The following is a 15,194-nucleotide window of genomic DNA, read 5'->3' on the forward strand; positions in this document are numbered from 1 at the left end:
AATGCAAGCACGTTCCGTCCGCTTTAATTTAAGACTTCGGAAGCTGGCGCTCCAAGGTAAAAATGATTATTTTACAAGCCCTACATTCCCTTTCATTTGTGCCTTCACTCTGTGTGGGATTCTAGATTTTCAGTATGTCTTCGCAATTATTTTCAAATCGCAATACGCTTAGCACAAAGCACATTTTTCGAGCTCTAACTAGAGCCCTTGAAAGTAAGAATATCTCAAAGTGGAAGCACAGACGAGGTACTCGAGAGTGTCGATAAGTCGGTAAGGTAGAAAGTGACATTGGAATGGTAAAAAATATTTTTTCGAGTCGCCAAAAATCTTTCTGACAATGAAGGAGAATTATTATTATTATTATTTATTACTTTAAATGTATTAGTGTAGCGTCTGTACTACATCACCGACGAGATCTCGTCAGTGCACGTGCTACAGACGCTACATTAGTCGCCTATAGAGCGCACCACAGTCTGCGCCACTTAACTTCGCTCTTTTGCTACACTTAGGTCCGTGGGCCATATAATTAGCAAACCCAACCTTCTATATTTAATAAGGAGAAATTATTATTGACTTATGTATATTCATTTAGTTTTTTGCGGAGGCTGATACCAGAAACGAGATATCGCGTGATCCGCCACAAATAGGGAACTTGTGCCGCCATCTGTCGATGAGACATCGAGCTACCTTTATTTTGAGATAAAATCCAATCACGGAATTATTGTTGCATCAGGTATCCTTGCAAATTGTCCGATATGTATACGAGCGATTTACGAAAGGACGTCAGAGTTAGATAACTGAAGAAGAAAACGGTGTTTTCTACGAAGGAAATTTTAAACATAATATGTGAATCGTGTCAGAACGGTAAATACAGCCACGGAACAATAGTGAACGAATCAGCGTGCACTTGGCGCTGGAAGCTGGAAGTGCTTAAACTTGCTGATCATAACCTACGTGTTGCTATTCTTTTCAGATGTTTGGTTTGAAATATGTGAGGAGCGTTAGGCACCCTCCGCTGCTCAACTTCCTGTCGAGAAATCACTATTCCCGACGAAGCGATAAAAACACGACCACGTACAAAGTGGTTAAGACTGACGGCGAAAATTTAGATGGTAAATTCTTGGCGGGACACGGGGGTCATTTCCAACCTAGCTTGTCACAGGTTTCTTGCGGTCTTATACTTTTAAGTTGTGTGCTTCCTTTAGATGTAAAGCTAAAGATCTGCGAATCCCAAGAAATCTCTTGTCCGCAGGAGAAATACTACTTCGTATCCTGCCACGATACCATATCAGTAGACTGTGGATCTTTATGCAATATCACATTGTCTGCATCGATTGCAAGAAATAGAGATTAAATTGAATAATGTTTCTTCCTTTAATGATTTTAATAAAGAAGGAATCATATATCGACGTCTTCAGTTTTAAAAATATTTCAACAGTTCTGAATTCCATCTACATACTTAATTTTGTTATAAATGCATGAAGATCCGCTGTCTATATATCAGTTTGTGATGCGATATACTTTTACATTTTATCGCTTTCAGATATGGATGGAGCTGTCCTCGGTATAAATTCTAATTGGGAGTTGCTGACACCAAGAGGATTTCGGTTTTATCTACCAGGACGGGTGGGGCCTGGTTGGTCCGACGTAACCACCACTGCTCAAGTTAGAACACAATTATTAGATTTCACAAACAACAACAATGCCAACAACGATAAAGAACTTGTCCCCATAAATTGTACGGACGAGCGACCGACACTCAGCTGCACCGCTCAGGAATGTCCATTGTTATTGAGAAAAGGTATAGAGGAACTTTTTCCTGGATGTCTAGACGCCGGCTCCCCGCAGCTCACGATAATTACTATTTGTCAGAGAATCGGCAAAAAAACATCTAGATGGAGCAGAGAAGCGGAAACCGAAAGACTCGCCAAATACGTGAGTGTCCACAAGATCCGTTCGACGATTTTGATAGTAAAAAGATCGATCGCGATGAATTATGATTAATTAACGTCAGGGTACCTTCTTGTTCTTTCGGTAGTTCGTACTGGCCGCATACGACATTTGCTCTAAGCTAAAGATGATCGGCTACTGGGCGGATTTCATCAATCCATTCAGCGGACAGCCCCACTTGAGTTTGCAAAAGAACAACACTTTGTACAAGACGGACGAACGCTTTCGTTGTTTAGGATTTAAAATAGTGCATAGGAACAGTTGTAAAGTTATTTTACACGACAATAACGATAAGAACTTTATAGGTGAGTAGAGAATTGTAAGGTTTATTGGTGAACAGAGAGACAAAATCGCGATCTGTGTACGTTACAGGAAGTCTCTACACTACGGCGCCAGCGAGTACAGCTTTTTTGAAGGAGATACTGCGCGATTGCGAGCTCGTGAATCTTCACGAGGCATAATCGCGAACAGAGAGTGTCGGTAGAGTGTGGTTGCGTTCGATCGGAGTACAATTTTTGGTTCGCCGCAACAAAAATTCTCTCCGTAATCCTGTATAAATCTTAAACAGAAATAATATGGTTAGATATTGTCAGAACCAGCGTTTTTTTTTCGTTTCGTCATTAAAATATTTCACTCTCGCTCCCTCTCTTTGCCTCGCTCTTTTTATCGTTATTTTCATCGCTACTTTTAATGCTTACATGTAATTCCTTATTCTAGATTGCATACAAGTTTACATTGTAGGTAACTAATACCACCGGCAGGAGAAACGCTTGATACTTTTCGTATGCGTTCGTAATCTAAACGATGCGGAACGGTTCTATGAGTATGAAGTTTCCATCTCGTGGGCGCATCGCGCAAGTATGATACATATCTAACTATAATATAGGAGCACGATCGGGACCGAACGGGTTCCCATAACGCGCAGAGTACTATATAAAAGGGAAGGCTGTCAGTCAACCTCCAATTTCCGAAATGATCCGGGTATGCCGTTTAAATTATCGTTGATGTGGAACCGACAATCTCCCGATGAAATGTCTATATACATGTCGTCGAGCTCCTTTATACGGTCTCGTTGGGCTCTCAGCGTCTTCTTGAACTCGGCTGCAATGGAACAACGAGGTATATTAGTTTTCCTAACGAATACGCAAAGTCGGATCGTAGACTAGCTCGCAGCCCGAGTGACACGCACCGATCATTTCGGAAAGCGGAACATCTCCGCCGTACTCCTTTGGCAGGATTCTGGGATCGATCGCATCCTTCAGCTCTTCGAGGCTCTTGTGCACCTAGTTGTAGGGAGATAGAGCAAACTGAGATGTGAAAATTCGGATGAATCGCGAATAGGAAGAACGCGATGCGCAAGATACATACAGAGATACGAGCCCTCAGTTTGTCGTTGAGCAGCGAGATGGCGAACTCGATGATCTTGTTGGCGCAGCTCGGAATGTTAACGAAGTGCGTCTCCTTGTGTCTCATGGGTGTGCTGTTTTGAATGCACCGCAGCATGTTGCGTATGTCCGTGAGAGACCAGGCGCTCAAATGGCCCATGGTCAGCCCGGACTCGTCGTTGACGTGAGTGTACCCGCGGATCTGATTTTCCTCGTCGTCCATCAGAGCCTCGACCACCAGACTGTGAGCCCGAGCCATTTGCGCGGACGTATACTTATACGGATCAAAGCGGCCTGGAACGGAACGAAAACAAGTGGGAAATTTTCGCGAGGGTGGTGAAAAACAAAAGCGATATCGAATCGATTAGCTATATTTACCAGCACAAGAGAGTATCACTCGTCGACCGTGCTGATCCCGCTCCAGAAGTGGAACCAGGTAGCCAGCATCCACGATCGCTTCGATGTCCGGGTCCTCGATGTCCAAGTTTTGGAACCAGTTCGGGTAGACCTGTCTGATAGTCAGGTACCGCTCGAGCATTTCCTGCGCCATCGGCAGACTGAACTTTTTGGTCCTGAGGAACCTGAGGAGAAACGCCGCGTCGGTTCTGCACCGTTTAATGCTCGGATGCTTCAGAATCCACTGTCTGAAGTGGTCCAACGTTTGTCGTCTGATCGCGTCATCCTCGCGCAGCTCTTCGCTGGCGATCAGCTTGGTCGACTCCGCCAACGGCCGTCCGTAATCCTCTTCCGGCGTGTTGGCCATCGCGGTCGCGTTTCTCGGAACACCAGGCGATTACTGTCGTTCGAGTTTCCTCGCGAACGGAGCTCTAATAGCGTTTCGCGTATCCAGCCCCTTCTGCCACGTTATCGGCGCAGCGCGTCCTCGTTTCGCTCGTTCGAATTTCAGGCGAGCTCCGAACGGTTACGAGACCCGACGAGTTCTTACGCCATTCCACGATTCGTCGTCCAAGAGAAAGTCCGGCACCGATCCACCCGCGGGAGAACAGTTGTCCTCGCGGTTCTCCGGCGCGCTTTCTATTGCGCGCGCGCGCGCTCGCGCTCGCGAACGCCTTCCGATCTTCTTGCCGCTGTTCGACCGTTCTCCTCTCGAGCCTCGGATACCGTTAGTTTCGAACGATACTCAAAATTCCCCTCCCGTCTGGCAACCTCGACGACTCTTGAGGACACTCGATGCACAGCAGCGATCGTTCCGTTTACACTCGCAAGCCGTTCGAAACCTGTCGCGTCCTTCGCGCATCACCGTATGGTAGATTCTAATCGCGCGTTAATTCCCTCTAAACGGTTTCGCGAGCAGTCTCGCAGGGAGATGAAACGATTTCAGCAGCGACCGCGCATTGAAGGTTTCCGAAAAAGAAATATCAGCGAGAGGGTATACTCGGACGTTGCACCTTCCCGTCCGATCCGGACTCGAGTAACCCGCCTGTTTGTTCGCCCGATCAATTTAAGGCGTTGCTCTTACCGCCATACCGTTGCTCCCATCGTTACCGCCTCGTTGCACGCTCTCCTCCAGTTTCCCTTCCGTTTCTGCGTCTTTTCGAATCGCCTCGATCCTGATCCCGATCTGGATCTTGCTGACGCGACGCAGTCGGGTCTCCTCAGCCTACTCACCCACGCGCGGCCAACCTTCCGCCAAGAGCGGTCTCTCGCGTACTCCAGTTCCGAAAACGATCGTCCCTTCTCCCGATCGACCCCAGAAATCGGCCTAGTTACTCTCTCGCTGCCGCCACGGCGATTCGAATCGGAAGATATTCACGCGAGTGTTCGTTTCACGAGAAACGAAACAGCGCCCGTTCGAAGATTCACTTTCTTCTCGTAATCCTACGGGTCACTTTCACCGTGGTTCCACTTTCAGTCGCTTCGACGAACATCGAGACTGTATCCCCGTTTTTTCGCTGGCTTCCGACTAGAAGGAACCGCGCGCGGAGGTAGCCTTGGACGAAAACCACGTCCGCGTGTACAGCGTTACAGGTTGTTCGCCGAGTCTCGAGAGTGACACGATTTCTGTGTCATAAGTCGCAACTCACAATGATTCCCCGGGTGGGGACGAAACCATGGTTTTCCATCTCGCGTCGATTCGACCGTCGAACGATCTGCTCGTCGACCGTGTTTTTGTCGGGCGAGGACTCGTCGCACCGTTTGAACGCGTTAAACGCTTCCGCTACGGTCGACGGTCCCGCGTTACACGCGATCAACGTTTCTTTGCGTACGCTCTATTGCGCAACCGATCGTGTGTCACGCCGCGGCGTTTCTCGTCTCGGTGAAAGTTGCGCTTCAGTTGCACTCGAGATCTCGGACCTTTCTACTTGCCCGCGGCATGCACCCCCTGCGCATCGCGCCGGTGCGTCCGCGCTTTCTCGAGCTGTACCTGCATCAAATCAACGTTTCATGAAGAACCGTTTAATCCGTTTGAACCGTTGGTCGTCCAACCGCATCTTCAAACTATCTAGACATTTTCCGCGTGCTCGATCGCCATATTTTCTTCTCTCTCTCTCTCTCTCTCTCTCTCTCTCTCGTTCCACCTCTGTCATAGAAATAAAATTACAGTAATTTAGATACCGGGAAGCTCGTTGCCCCTGAATCAACCTCGAAACAAACGATCTCGGAAAAGACTTTCGTTTGCGATCCGAAGGTCCGAGCGGGCGTGGTCGCGTTGCTCTCACTTCACCACGGGGCCAGGACAATGCTCCACGGGGCAATCCCACGCCTGGCAACGGAGGCATACGAACGTCACGGTCCGTCCTTCGCGCGACGTCCGCCGGCGTTTCGTAACTGCTTGCGGAAATTTGCTATTCGTACGAGGACCTTCGTGCAGGTGCGAAGAGGACAGGTAAATGAAATACGAACGTACTACGCTTCCTTTCGAACAACATGTAATTGGCATACAACGTAGTCGTATATGCGTATATTCGTGGAAAATAACGTCGGACGAAATGGGGACGAGGCGAATCGCTGGACGCGATCAACGATCGTCTATTCGAGGCGACGCGACGGGATATGTCGAATCCAGAGGGTTTTGGATACGCGTGGCTAGGGGTCGTGTTCTGTACAATACGCGCGCATCGTGTAGGGTCGTCGAACGGCACGAACGGGTCGTTTTGGCGAAGCGAGGAGAAGCAACGTGCGCGTCTCTGCTCGCTTCTCGGTTATCTCGGTTAACTCGATTATCCCGTTTATCCCGATTCGTTCCGTTCTCCCGGTGAACGCGTTCCGAGGACCGCGACGGTCGACAAATCATCTGAGGATCACGTTGTCGAACGTAAGGTCCCTGCTGTCTCGCTGCGCGCTCGACTTTTTGAACGGGTTCCACGGTAACTTTTTAGCCACGTGGGCGGTAGTGACGGAGCCAGCGGGGCTCGGCTGGCCGGAGGAGACGCCGGAAGAGCTGCTCGCGGAAACGCTTCCCTTGTCCTGTTGATTGGCCTTGCCCGGCCTCTGGAACGAGTAAGACTCGTTAGTCGGGTGACGTCTTCGGAGCAGTGGGCACTGTCGCTCACCTTCAAATAGTTTCTGTCCATCGGCGTGACGAGCTTCAGGTTGATGAAGTCGCCCGACTGTTTGATCAGATGCACCACTTGGTCGTGGGACGCCCACTTGACGTCTTTGTCGCCGATTCCGACTATGAAGTCGCCCTCCTTCATTCCACCCAACTGCGAACGCAACGGAATATATCAGCTCGGCCGCGGAAAGAAGTGAGACGAAGCGTACAAGCGTATAATCGTATAATTACATCGGCCAGGGAATTGTGATCGACCGCCGCTACGATCACGGGAGCGTCTCCGCGGACACTGAACCCGAACCCCTCGCCGTCGGGACCTCTCTGAAGTTGGATCAGTCGCGGAGCAGTCCAATGCCTCTTAGCTGAGAATATGGCTACCGGACCCAGCGATCTGAACAAATCGTCTACGCCGTGCTGCCCGAAATCTGGATGCGTGATGTTCAGTTGGAACTTGGTGGAGGCTGTGCATCGAGAACAAGAGAAATATGTATCGAGATCGCAGCTGAGAAGAATCGAGGACGAGGTTTAAGATTCGATCCTTACCAACGATATCTGGAGGATCCAGTAGCCCGCGAAAGTCTTCTTCGTCCCCGATACCGTTGTAGCTCTCGACGGTGGATTCCTGCACCGCCTTCAGAACTTTCGCGAGCGCTTGCTTCGCTTTCAGGTCTCTGCACATTCGCTGCAATCTTTGGCTCTCCTCGTGGAGAACCAGAGCCTCTCTGAGATGCGCTTTACCTGAAATCGACGATCAGCGTTCAATGTCAGCCGTCTTCGGATATAATTTGTCTCTCGAATCGTGAAGTACAGCGATGGTGAGATACTCACCTAACATTTTCCGCTCGTTCTCGTCACGCGGCACGCTGGCGTCCAGTTGCGTTTTGCCGTCGCTCTTCTGGGCGTGTTCGAGCGCGAGCTTGGTCTCGGCGCGCCATTCGGCGATCGGCCGCTCAAACAGGCCGAGCGCGAGATGCTTGTGAGCTAGCGCCAGGTGATGTTCGCGTTTCACCAAGATCAGCGAGATCCAGGTTTCCGGAACGTAATCCCGGACAGGCTCCCGCGCGATTAATCCGTGAACCTCGTTATAGACCGCCGCCACCTGCGTGATAATCGAGTGGAGAAGTGTTTTTACTTTTAGCTTCGACCGGCAAGATCGAGGCGCGCTAAACATCGTTGTTTCATACCTGTGACGCTTCCTGTGCTAGGTCCAAGGAGACGTCGACGTTCCTTCCCTCGGCCGACTGCAGTTCCAGCTTTTCGAACAAGCATTCTCTCGCCTGGGCCTGAAAACGAGACGATATTAATCGATTCTATCGCGGTTCGAGCGAGTCGATTCGAACGCGATTGTTCGTTACCAGCATCAGTTGGACGAGCATCTCGAGCATGTCCGGTCCAAGGTCCATGCTCGGCGCGTTCGTGAAGTTCTCATGTATGTAGCGGAAGGTACCAGCGGCTCTGAGGAACGCGTCGATCGCCTGATCCAGGCCTCTGGCGGAACGGCGATCTTGCTTCGCCGCCAGTTGAGTGTACAACGCTCCGGCGTTGAATAGTACCGAAGCTTTCTCGAACGCGACTGTTCGCTGGCAGCTGGGCACTCCCGTCAGCGAGTCGAACCACTCGAAGTAGATCCCAAGGCTGCGATCGGGGGGGAAGAATCGACGCTCGACGAAGTAGAGTTGGTTATAATAGCGGAGCAGCAACGCGATGCCCGCCGTGTCCCTCGTCGGTGTTCGGGTAGCCTAGAAATACCAAGCGTTCAAATTTCTAAGCCCTCCTTGACGCGAGATTTGGGACCGTTTCGGTCTGGTATTCGGGATTCGCTCTCACCTGTCTGGTCTCCATGAGATCCGCGATGGCTTCCTCGTACTTGCCTCCATCTTCGCTGTAGTGCTCGAGAATGAAGTCCTGAAAAGGGAGCGCGTCGAAAACGAGAGTGTTAATTCGATAGTCGGTGCCTGGCAACCGCGGCTAACTTTCCCAAGGGAGAGTCGATCGCGCTCGGTAGAAAATTCGTGATACGCGTACGAGGCAGACATGCCTGGAATCACTCTCGAGCTTATACGGAAACGGTCCGAGCACAACGAGGGCGAGATCGCCACTTTGGAGGAGATTGCTCTGCACCAGGAGAACATCGACAAGATCGAGCTACTCGATCGCACGTGCAGACATTTGAAGATCCTGCTGCTGCAGAACAACCTGATCGGAAAGATCGAGAACCTGGGCAGATTGAAGAGGCTCGAGTACCTGAACCTTGCGCTGAACAACATAGAAGCGATAGAAAACCTGGAGGGTCTCGAGAGTCTGAAGAAGTTGGACTTGACTGTCAATTTCATCGGCGATCTACGGGATGTTCGAAAGCTGAGGTAACAGGCGAAAGTTCGCGTCTAAATTCATTCTGATTCCGTCGTTGTTCCATCGACAGGTGCAACGAGAACTTGGAGCAGCTTTTTCTTATTGGGAATCCTTGCGCGGACTACAGCGGGTACAGGGATTACACGATAGCTACGTTGCCGCAGTTGAAGGAACTGGATGGAACGGTAATCGAGAGGTCCGAGCGGATCAAGGCGTTGCAGTTCTGCGCCAGGATCGAGGGAGAGATTATCAGGAGTCACAGAGAGTACAGAAAGACTAGGGAAAACGAAAGAATCCGCGGAAACGCGGAAGTGGAATCCAATAGGAACAAGACTGACAGCGAGAGCGAAGAGGAAAACGATCGGTTTTGGAAAAGAGTCAGCCGTCACACGCCGGAAGAGCGCGTGCTCATAGCTGAGCGGGCTGCGCGAAAGGAGGAGCGGAGAAGCAAGCGCGATAATCAGGACAAGCGACCCGCTTACGTGCCGAAACTGTTCAGTCCCGAAGGAAGACCGTACAATACTAACCAGCCGAAAATTCCATTTACATTGAACTACGATCGACGAGATATTGTCGTCTTGGAGGTTCTGGTGTACAAGTACGTGACACAGAGTATAGCACTTTCAACGCTGTGCCTGCTATTCGGTACACACGGTACATATTTTCAGATACCTAGACACGGATTACGTTGACGTGGACGTGCAGCCCGAATACGTTCGAGTCACGATCAAGGGGAAAATCTTGCAGCTGACTCTACCCTGCGAGGTATCGGTGGAGGGTAGCAAAGCCGAGAGAAACACGACGAACGGTAAGTTGGTGGTGACGATGCCGCGACTCGAGCCCTTGCCGATCATTGGCAAGCGAGAACCCGAGGGGAACGAGAAGAAGGTCGTTAGCAAGGAAGACCGCGGTCGCATGGGTCGTACGGGGCAACAATCGTCGACGACGATGCGAGAATATTTAGAGATCGGTCCCGCTACCGATAGCCATATGGATTTCTCGAGGATCGTTTGTTCCGAGCACAAGAGGACAAAGCCGGTAAATACTGATCGGGAGACCGAGTGCAACGATTGGGACAATCCGGACGTTCCGCCTCTGGAGTAGCGCATCGAGGCTCGCTCACCTTGAACGGATCCCGGAAGTCGATATCTTTGGTTTCCTTTAGTCCCAGGGGTATCATCGGCATCGCCGGTTCCACACTGCAAAATCAAGCGAACGCGGCGTGAGACATGAGACGCTCGTCACGGACTCGCAGGCCCGCCCGCTCGAATTCATACCAAGTACTACCAACCTGTCGACATTCTGGTAAAGCTCGACCGAGCTGTTCAGCTCGGCCAGCTGCTCCTTCAACAATTGCAGATTCGAGTTGACGAAGCTCAGCTCCAAAGCCACCGTTTCTCGGAGTTTTCTGTTCGTAGTCGCCCTGAAACGCAAATAATCATGTCACTCCGATTCTTCACCAAACGATCTAAGTTTTCCGCAGACTTGGCGGGTTTCTTACTTGAACAGATTTTCCGCGCCAGCACGAAGTCGCAGCTCCTTGTTGATCTCCTGGTTGAGCTTGCTCCGTTTATTCTGCAATTTGCCTCGGCAAGTGGCGACTCGTGGATCGGAGCCCTGCGCAAACGATTGTTGTTAGAAGGAAAGATCGACACGAGTGGGGTACGCGCTCGAATCGAAAGAGAGGAGCTGGACGCACGGCGATTCGTCGATGGAATTTACGGAAATTACGGAACATTACGGAAGGGAATGTGCGCGTGCCGATCTAGAACGCAACCGTCCAATCGCGTGGATAACGCGCGCGAGGGGAAACTGTGCGCGATCAGCGACCGATTCCGGTGAAACAACGATCGACTTGGTTCCTCGTGTTTGTCCTCACCCCCAGAGATTTTCTCGTCGACGAGGACTCTCGAATAATCTCAACGTCCTCCGATCGAGAAGCGGAAGTATTTTCGATGCGCGAAAACCGCGATGATGGCGGCGGAGGTAGAGGTGGCAACAACGACGAAGACGAAGACGATGACGAAGACGATGACGATGACGACGACGCATTTCCACAGTCCGTCCTCTTCTTCTCCCGTCTATCTGGCGGAGGGCTCGGCGGGGACGCGCGATTCTTCGACAGAGGCGCGTAACAAGTCCACTTCAACATAGTATTCGGTAGCGCAGCCGCATCGTTACGCCTCCGATCGGTAGCTATGCCGCGTCCGCTCAGAGCTGCGAATCGGAAAGTCGCTTTTTCGTTGATCGAGGGCGAGTGCGTGACCAGGTAGAAACGGAAACGGGGACGGGGAGACACAGAGAAACGGACAGGGAACCCTGCTGCGCTCCGAAGCAGCGAGTTGTGTCACCGTGACCGTATTTCGATCGGACTGACACGCGATCCTTCGAGGCACTTCGAGACGCGTGCGAGACGAAACGCGGAGATCCTTCGACTCGCAGCGATCCACCGTTTCCACCGTGCGACGACTCTTCCGTTGGACGATCAATTACGAGGATCCGACGCGCTGGACGGTGGAGGACGGCCGGCAGGCCGGTCGTTCGCCGATGATTTTCGAGATTACCGTTTAGCGACCGACGACCACGAGAGATCTCTCTCGCGCAACACCATTCTCGAGGGTGAGGGTGAGAGGGCGAGGGGAGGGCACGCGGGGTATCCCAGCGCAGCGGCGAGTTGGACCGATCGCGATCCCGCGGAGCAAGCCGACTCTCGGTGAAAGGAGAGAAACGTCGCGCAGGGTCCGCACGGTGGGGCGAAGGATAAGGAACGCTTTATTTGCTCCACGGCACGGCACGGCACGGCGTCCGTGTACCGGGTACCGTGTACCGAGTACCGTGGATATTCGAAGGTCGGCTGTCGGAGTCCGTCGATCGGCCGCTCGTCTCGGGGCCCATCGCATCGGTCCGAAATCCACGGTCCGGCGCGCTCGGACGTGGAAACGACCGATGGAACGTACGCGGGGAGAGAGGAAGGGTCTCTCTCGGGGCCCCCCAGTCGAGGCTGGGGGCACAACTCGGTGGGATCGCGTTCCGAGCGAGAAACGTGAAACGAGGAACGAGAAACCGGGACGGAAGCGGAACCGCGATGCGCGTCGGGAAGAAGCGGGAAATGCGGTCGAAGACCTTCGCGCGAGCAGGTTCCATCCGAACGAGACGAACCGAGGTAACCAGTCCGGAGATGTGCGCGCTCTGCTAACGGGATCCTGGCTCGTATCATCCATTTCCAGTATCTCGAACGCGTCGACGCGACAGCTGGATCCGGCGTGATTGCCGGTCGCAGTCCCGGTGATTTGTCATTTGGTCCTCATACGATCGGTAGTAATCGCGATCGAATGAATCGTTCGAACGCACCCGAAAGGCCGCGCGAACGGACAACAGGGTACGCTCTAGCGGGTCCGTGGCACGTCGTTCGCGATCGCGCTCGTGTTACAACAGGAAACGCTTCCAACTCGTCGCTCGACCGTTTCAACGTTCTCCTTCGACGCGTTTCCGACTCCCGATCCGCTGAAGTACGCTCGGCCGGAGGAATTGCCCGCGGGCGGTCCTCGCTGGAACGTTGCCCGTTTTCCACGTACGATCCTCTCGGATAGAGATGAACCTCTTCGGTTCTGCAAAGGTCGGGACGCGTCGGATTCCCGCAGCCGCGGCCGATTGCGAAAGGTCGCGGCAAAGAGCCCCAAAGAGATCGCACGTATTCGAGTTACCTGCAATTTTAGATCCGGAAGGATCAACATGGTTCTGGATTCGATCGGTAAATCGTTACCGGACCCGTCGGCGTCCAAGGACCGTTCGCCGATCGTCCCGTTTTCGCTCGGGTCTCTCGTGCTCCCGGCGAGCTGTGGACACACTCCAGAATCCTGGTTCGCGTCGAGGATACGACTCGCTACGGAGAACGGCATTCGTTAGATCCACCAGCCCGCAGCAATCGCGGCCTCGCGATCGCACTCGCGACACATCGATCGGTTCATCGTCCCGGTTACATAGTTTGTCGAGCGATTACTCGATCCGGAAAGAGAGAAAGACGGAAAGAGGAAAGAGAGAGTGAGAGGAGAGAGACAGAGAAAGAGAGAGAGAGAGAGAAAGAACGAACTCCGACAGTTGGAGAAGAAACGCGGCGGATCGCGGCACTGACAACCGTCGCGGAATAGCGTCGTCGAGTCTCGCAAACGAACGCGAGGCGCGTACACGGTATGCCCGACGTTTCCTCTTTCCTCCACGGTGCGTTTCTTTTCTACGGGAAAGCGGAATTCCCAGGGCCGAAGAACGGTGTTGCGTCCGCGTCAAGGAGGGAGAACGATGGGACGGAGTGGGAGAGACAAACAGAGTGACTGAGAGAGAGAGAGAGAGAGAGGGAGAGAGAGAGAGAGAGGAGACGATCGAACGAGAAGATTCACGGATCAGAGTCGGCTGTTGTCGATCGACGCGTACCGCGCAACACGCACCGTGAACACGGCCCCAACGGTTGCTCACCGCTCACCTTCCTCGGTGATTCTCTCCGGGCCCCGGGCTGCCTACCGATCGGACCCTTTCATCCCGTTCGGTTAGTTTCGCCTGTTTTCGCCGCAACCCGGTAGACTCCGCCTTCTCTCGGGCCCAGTCGCAGTGTACCGGGGCCGTACCTCGCCTTTTGCAGACCCCAGCCACTCTGTGTATCGAGTCTCGCCGTTTCCTCTTTCCTCTGCGCCAACACGCATCGTTCGGAAAACCGTCGTCGCGATCTTCTCATTTTCGTGATTCCGTTTTCATAGATCAACCGGTGTTCGAAAGTCTCGCGTCTCTTCGAGCCCCGGGAACTGTGCTCGTTGGGACCGCGACAGGACGGGTCATGCAAACTTTCGTGATTCGCCGAGTATTTTGCGATCTCGCGAGTCGATTTTCTCAGCAGCATTCGTACACGCGCAATCGCAATCCGTTTTTCCGAAAGATCCGATCTACGCGAACGGTCGCAACAGCTGCCCTTACCATCGCGATCGCTCGATGACATTTAGATGCTCGCAGCGAGACGAACAGCTGTTGCGACCGTCGTTGCATCCAGGACCCGTCCTTTTACCCGTAAACCAGGCCAAGAATGTGGATAAGAATCGCGTCGACCGTATCTACTCGATTCGGAACGATTGGTCCGTTCGAGTCCTCGGTTTTCGTTCGGAGTCGCTCCGGTGTTATCAAATTGGGAGCTCGGGCAGATGTTGGATTTCGATGGGTACGCTCGATCCGTGTTATTATCCTTATCCTCGTTTGTTGTCGTTGCTCTCGTAATTGTGAGACGACAACCTGTCGCGGAAACACTAACGCCGGAGTCTTAATAGGATCTCGTAGTCAACGAGCGATAAATCGATATCCGATCGCGCTCGAGCGGAGAAAGTCGAAATTTGATCTTCTGCGTTTCACTCTTCGCCGATCGATAATTCTGCACGCGTGCATCGATTCGCTTCCTTTACTTTCTTCCGTAATACTTCCCGCGTAAGCGTCGTCGCACGGTGTCTCGTGTTCGTTTTGAAACTCTGCCAGTTTCAACCCTGAACGAACGAGAATTCGATTGCGCAATTAGGGAGATTAGATCTCCGAATGTTGTACAAACGTTGACGTTGCTTATCGGGCGGATAAGCGCGCTGCATTATTTCCGACCGTGGCCTGCGATTTCGATTTCTAGAGCACGAGCGTAACACCTTTACCTTTACGGACGAATAAAAGTATAACCGGTGGCGCACGAACGATCCGCAGCAGCGTTACATCGCGTCGCATAGCGATGACGAAAATTAAGACGTAGAATTCGTTTCGACCGTCGTCGTTCGATCGAGCACCGGATCAAAGGGCAACGAGAGAGGAAGAAAAACGAAAGGACGAACGCGTGCTCCACAATTAAACGATTCGCAGGATAATTCGTAGCTCGGCGACGTTACTTACCCGAATGAAACGCGGTTTCAGGGTGTCCTCGTCGACGATGTCCCCCGATACAATGGGAACGTTCATTGTATTGTTGTCATTGTATC

General features: G+C 52.3%; 3 protein-coding genes across 3 annotated transcripts; 2 read left to right on the top strand and 1 right to left on the bottom strand.

Moving 5' to 3' along the window:
* Positions 1 to 672: 672 nt before the first annotated feature.
* Positions 673 to 2,545, top strand: LOC143208998 (methylmalonic aciduria and homocystinuria type D homolog, mitochondrial). Its single transcript, XM_076424096.1, has 5 exons — positions 673 to 864; positions 974 to 1,112; positions 1,544 to 1,935; positions 2,039 to 2,255; positions 2,323 to 2,545. Exons 2-5 carry the CDS (start codon positions 974 to 976, stop codon positions 2,409 to 2,411), a joined length of 837 nt encoding a protein of 278 aa, XP_076280211.1. The 5' UTR covers positions 673 to 864; the 3' UTR covers positions 2,412 to 2,545.
* LOC143209006 (rhophilin-2-like) lies at positions 2,257 to 11,356 on the bottom strand. Its single transcript, XM_076424106.1, has 15 exons — positions 11,084 to 11,356; positions 10,706 to 10,821; positions 10,496 to 10,627; positions 10,328 to 10,403; positions 8,680 to 8,757; positions 8,208 to 8,591; positions 8,037 to 8,135; positions 7,681 to 7,951; positions 7,396 to 7,590; positions 7,084 to 7,313; positions 6,821 to 7,003; positions 3,714 to 4,077; positions 3,319 to 3,629; positions 3,140 to 3,233; positions 2,257 to 3,051 (listed from the first exon to the last, which is right to left on the bottom strand). Exons 1-15 carry the CDS (start codon positions 11,354 to 11,356, stop codon positions 2,900 to 2,902), a joined length of 2,958 nt encoding a protein of 985 aa, XP_076280221.1. The 3' UTR covers positions 2,257 to 2,899.
* Tilb (touch insensitive larva B) lies at positions 8,366 to 10,308 on the top strand. The gene is made up of 3 exons (XM_076424108.1): positions 8,366 to 9,215; positions 9,275 to 9,802; positions 9,873 to 10,308. Exons 1-3 carry the CDS (start codon positions 8,887 to 8,889, stop codon positions 10,306 to 10,308), a joined length of 1,293 nt encoding a protein of 430 aa, XP_076280223.1. The 5' UTR covers positions 8,366 to 8,886.
* Positions 11,357 to 15,194: the final 3,838 nt, after the last annotated feature.

Source organism: Lasioglossum baleicum, chromosome 5 (assembly GCF_051020765.1).
Source record: "Lasioglossum baleicum chromosome 5, iyLasBale1, whole genome shotgun sequence".
Classification (NCBI taxonomy): Eukaryota; Metazoa; Arthropoda; class Insecta; order Hymenoptera; family Halictidae; genus Lasioglossum; species Lasioglossum baleicum.

Excerpts from the sequence above, each read along its gene's own strand:
- LOC143209006 (XM_076424106.1), bottom strand. The coding sequence starts at position 11,356 with ATGTTGAAGTGGACTTGTTACGCGCCTCTGTCGAAGAATCGCGCGTCC. Across the intron at positions 10,822-11,083 it reads CGACGAGAAAATCTCTGGGG|GGCTCCGATCCACGAGTCGC; the intron begins GTGAGGACAAAC and ends TCGTTTGCGCAG. Across the intron at positions 7,591-7,680 it reads GAACGAGCGGAAAATGTTAG|GTAAAGCGCATCTCAGAGAG; the intron begins GTGAGTATCTCA and ends CGTCGATTTCAG.
- LOC143208998 (XM_076424096.1), top strand. The coding sequence starts at position 974 with ATGTTTGGTTTGAAATATGTGAGGAGCGTTAGGCACCCTCCGCTGCTC. Across the intron at positions 1,936-2,038 it reads CCGAAAGACTCGCCAAATAC|TTCGTACTGGCCGCATACGA; the intron begins GTGAGTGTCCAC and ends TTCTTTCGGTAG. Across the intron at positions 2,256-2,322 it reads TAACGATAAGAACTTTATAG|GAAGTCTCTACACTACGGCG; the intron begins GTGAGTAGAGAA and ends TGTACGTTACAG.
- Tilb (XM_076424108.1), top strand. The coding sequence starts at position 8,887 with ATGCCTGGAATCACTCTCGAGCTTATACGGAAACGGTCCGAGCACAAC. Across the intron at positions 9,216-9,274 it reads CGGGATGTTCGAAAGCTGAG|GTGCAACGAGAACTTGGAGC; the intron begins GTAACAGGCGAA and ends TTCCATCGACAG. Across the intron at positions 9,803-9,872 it reads TTGGAGGTTCTGGTGTACAA|ATACCTAGACACGGATTACG; the intron begins GTACGTGACACA and ends ACATATTTTCAG.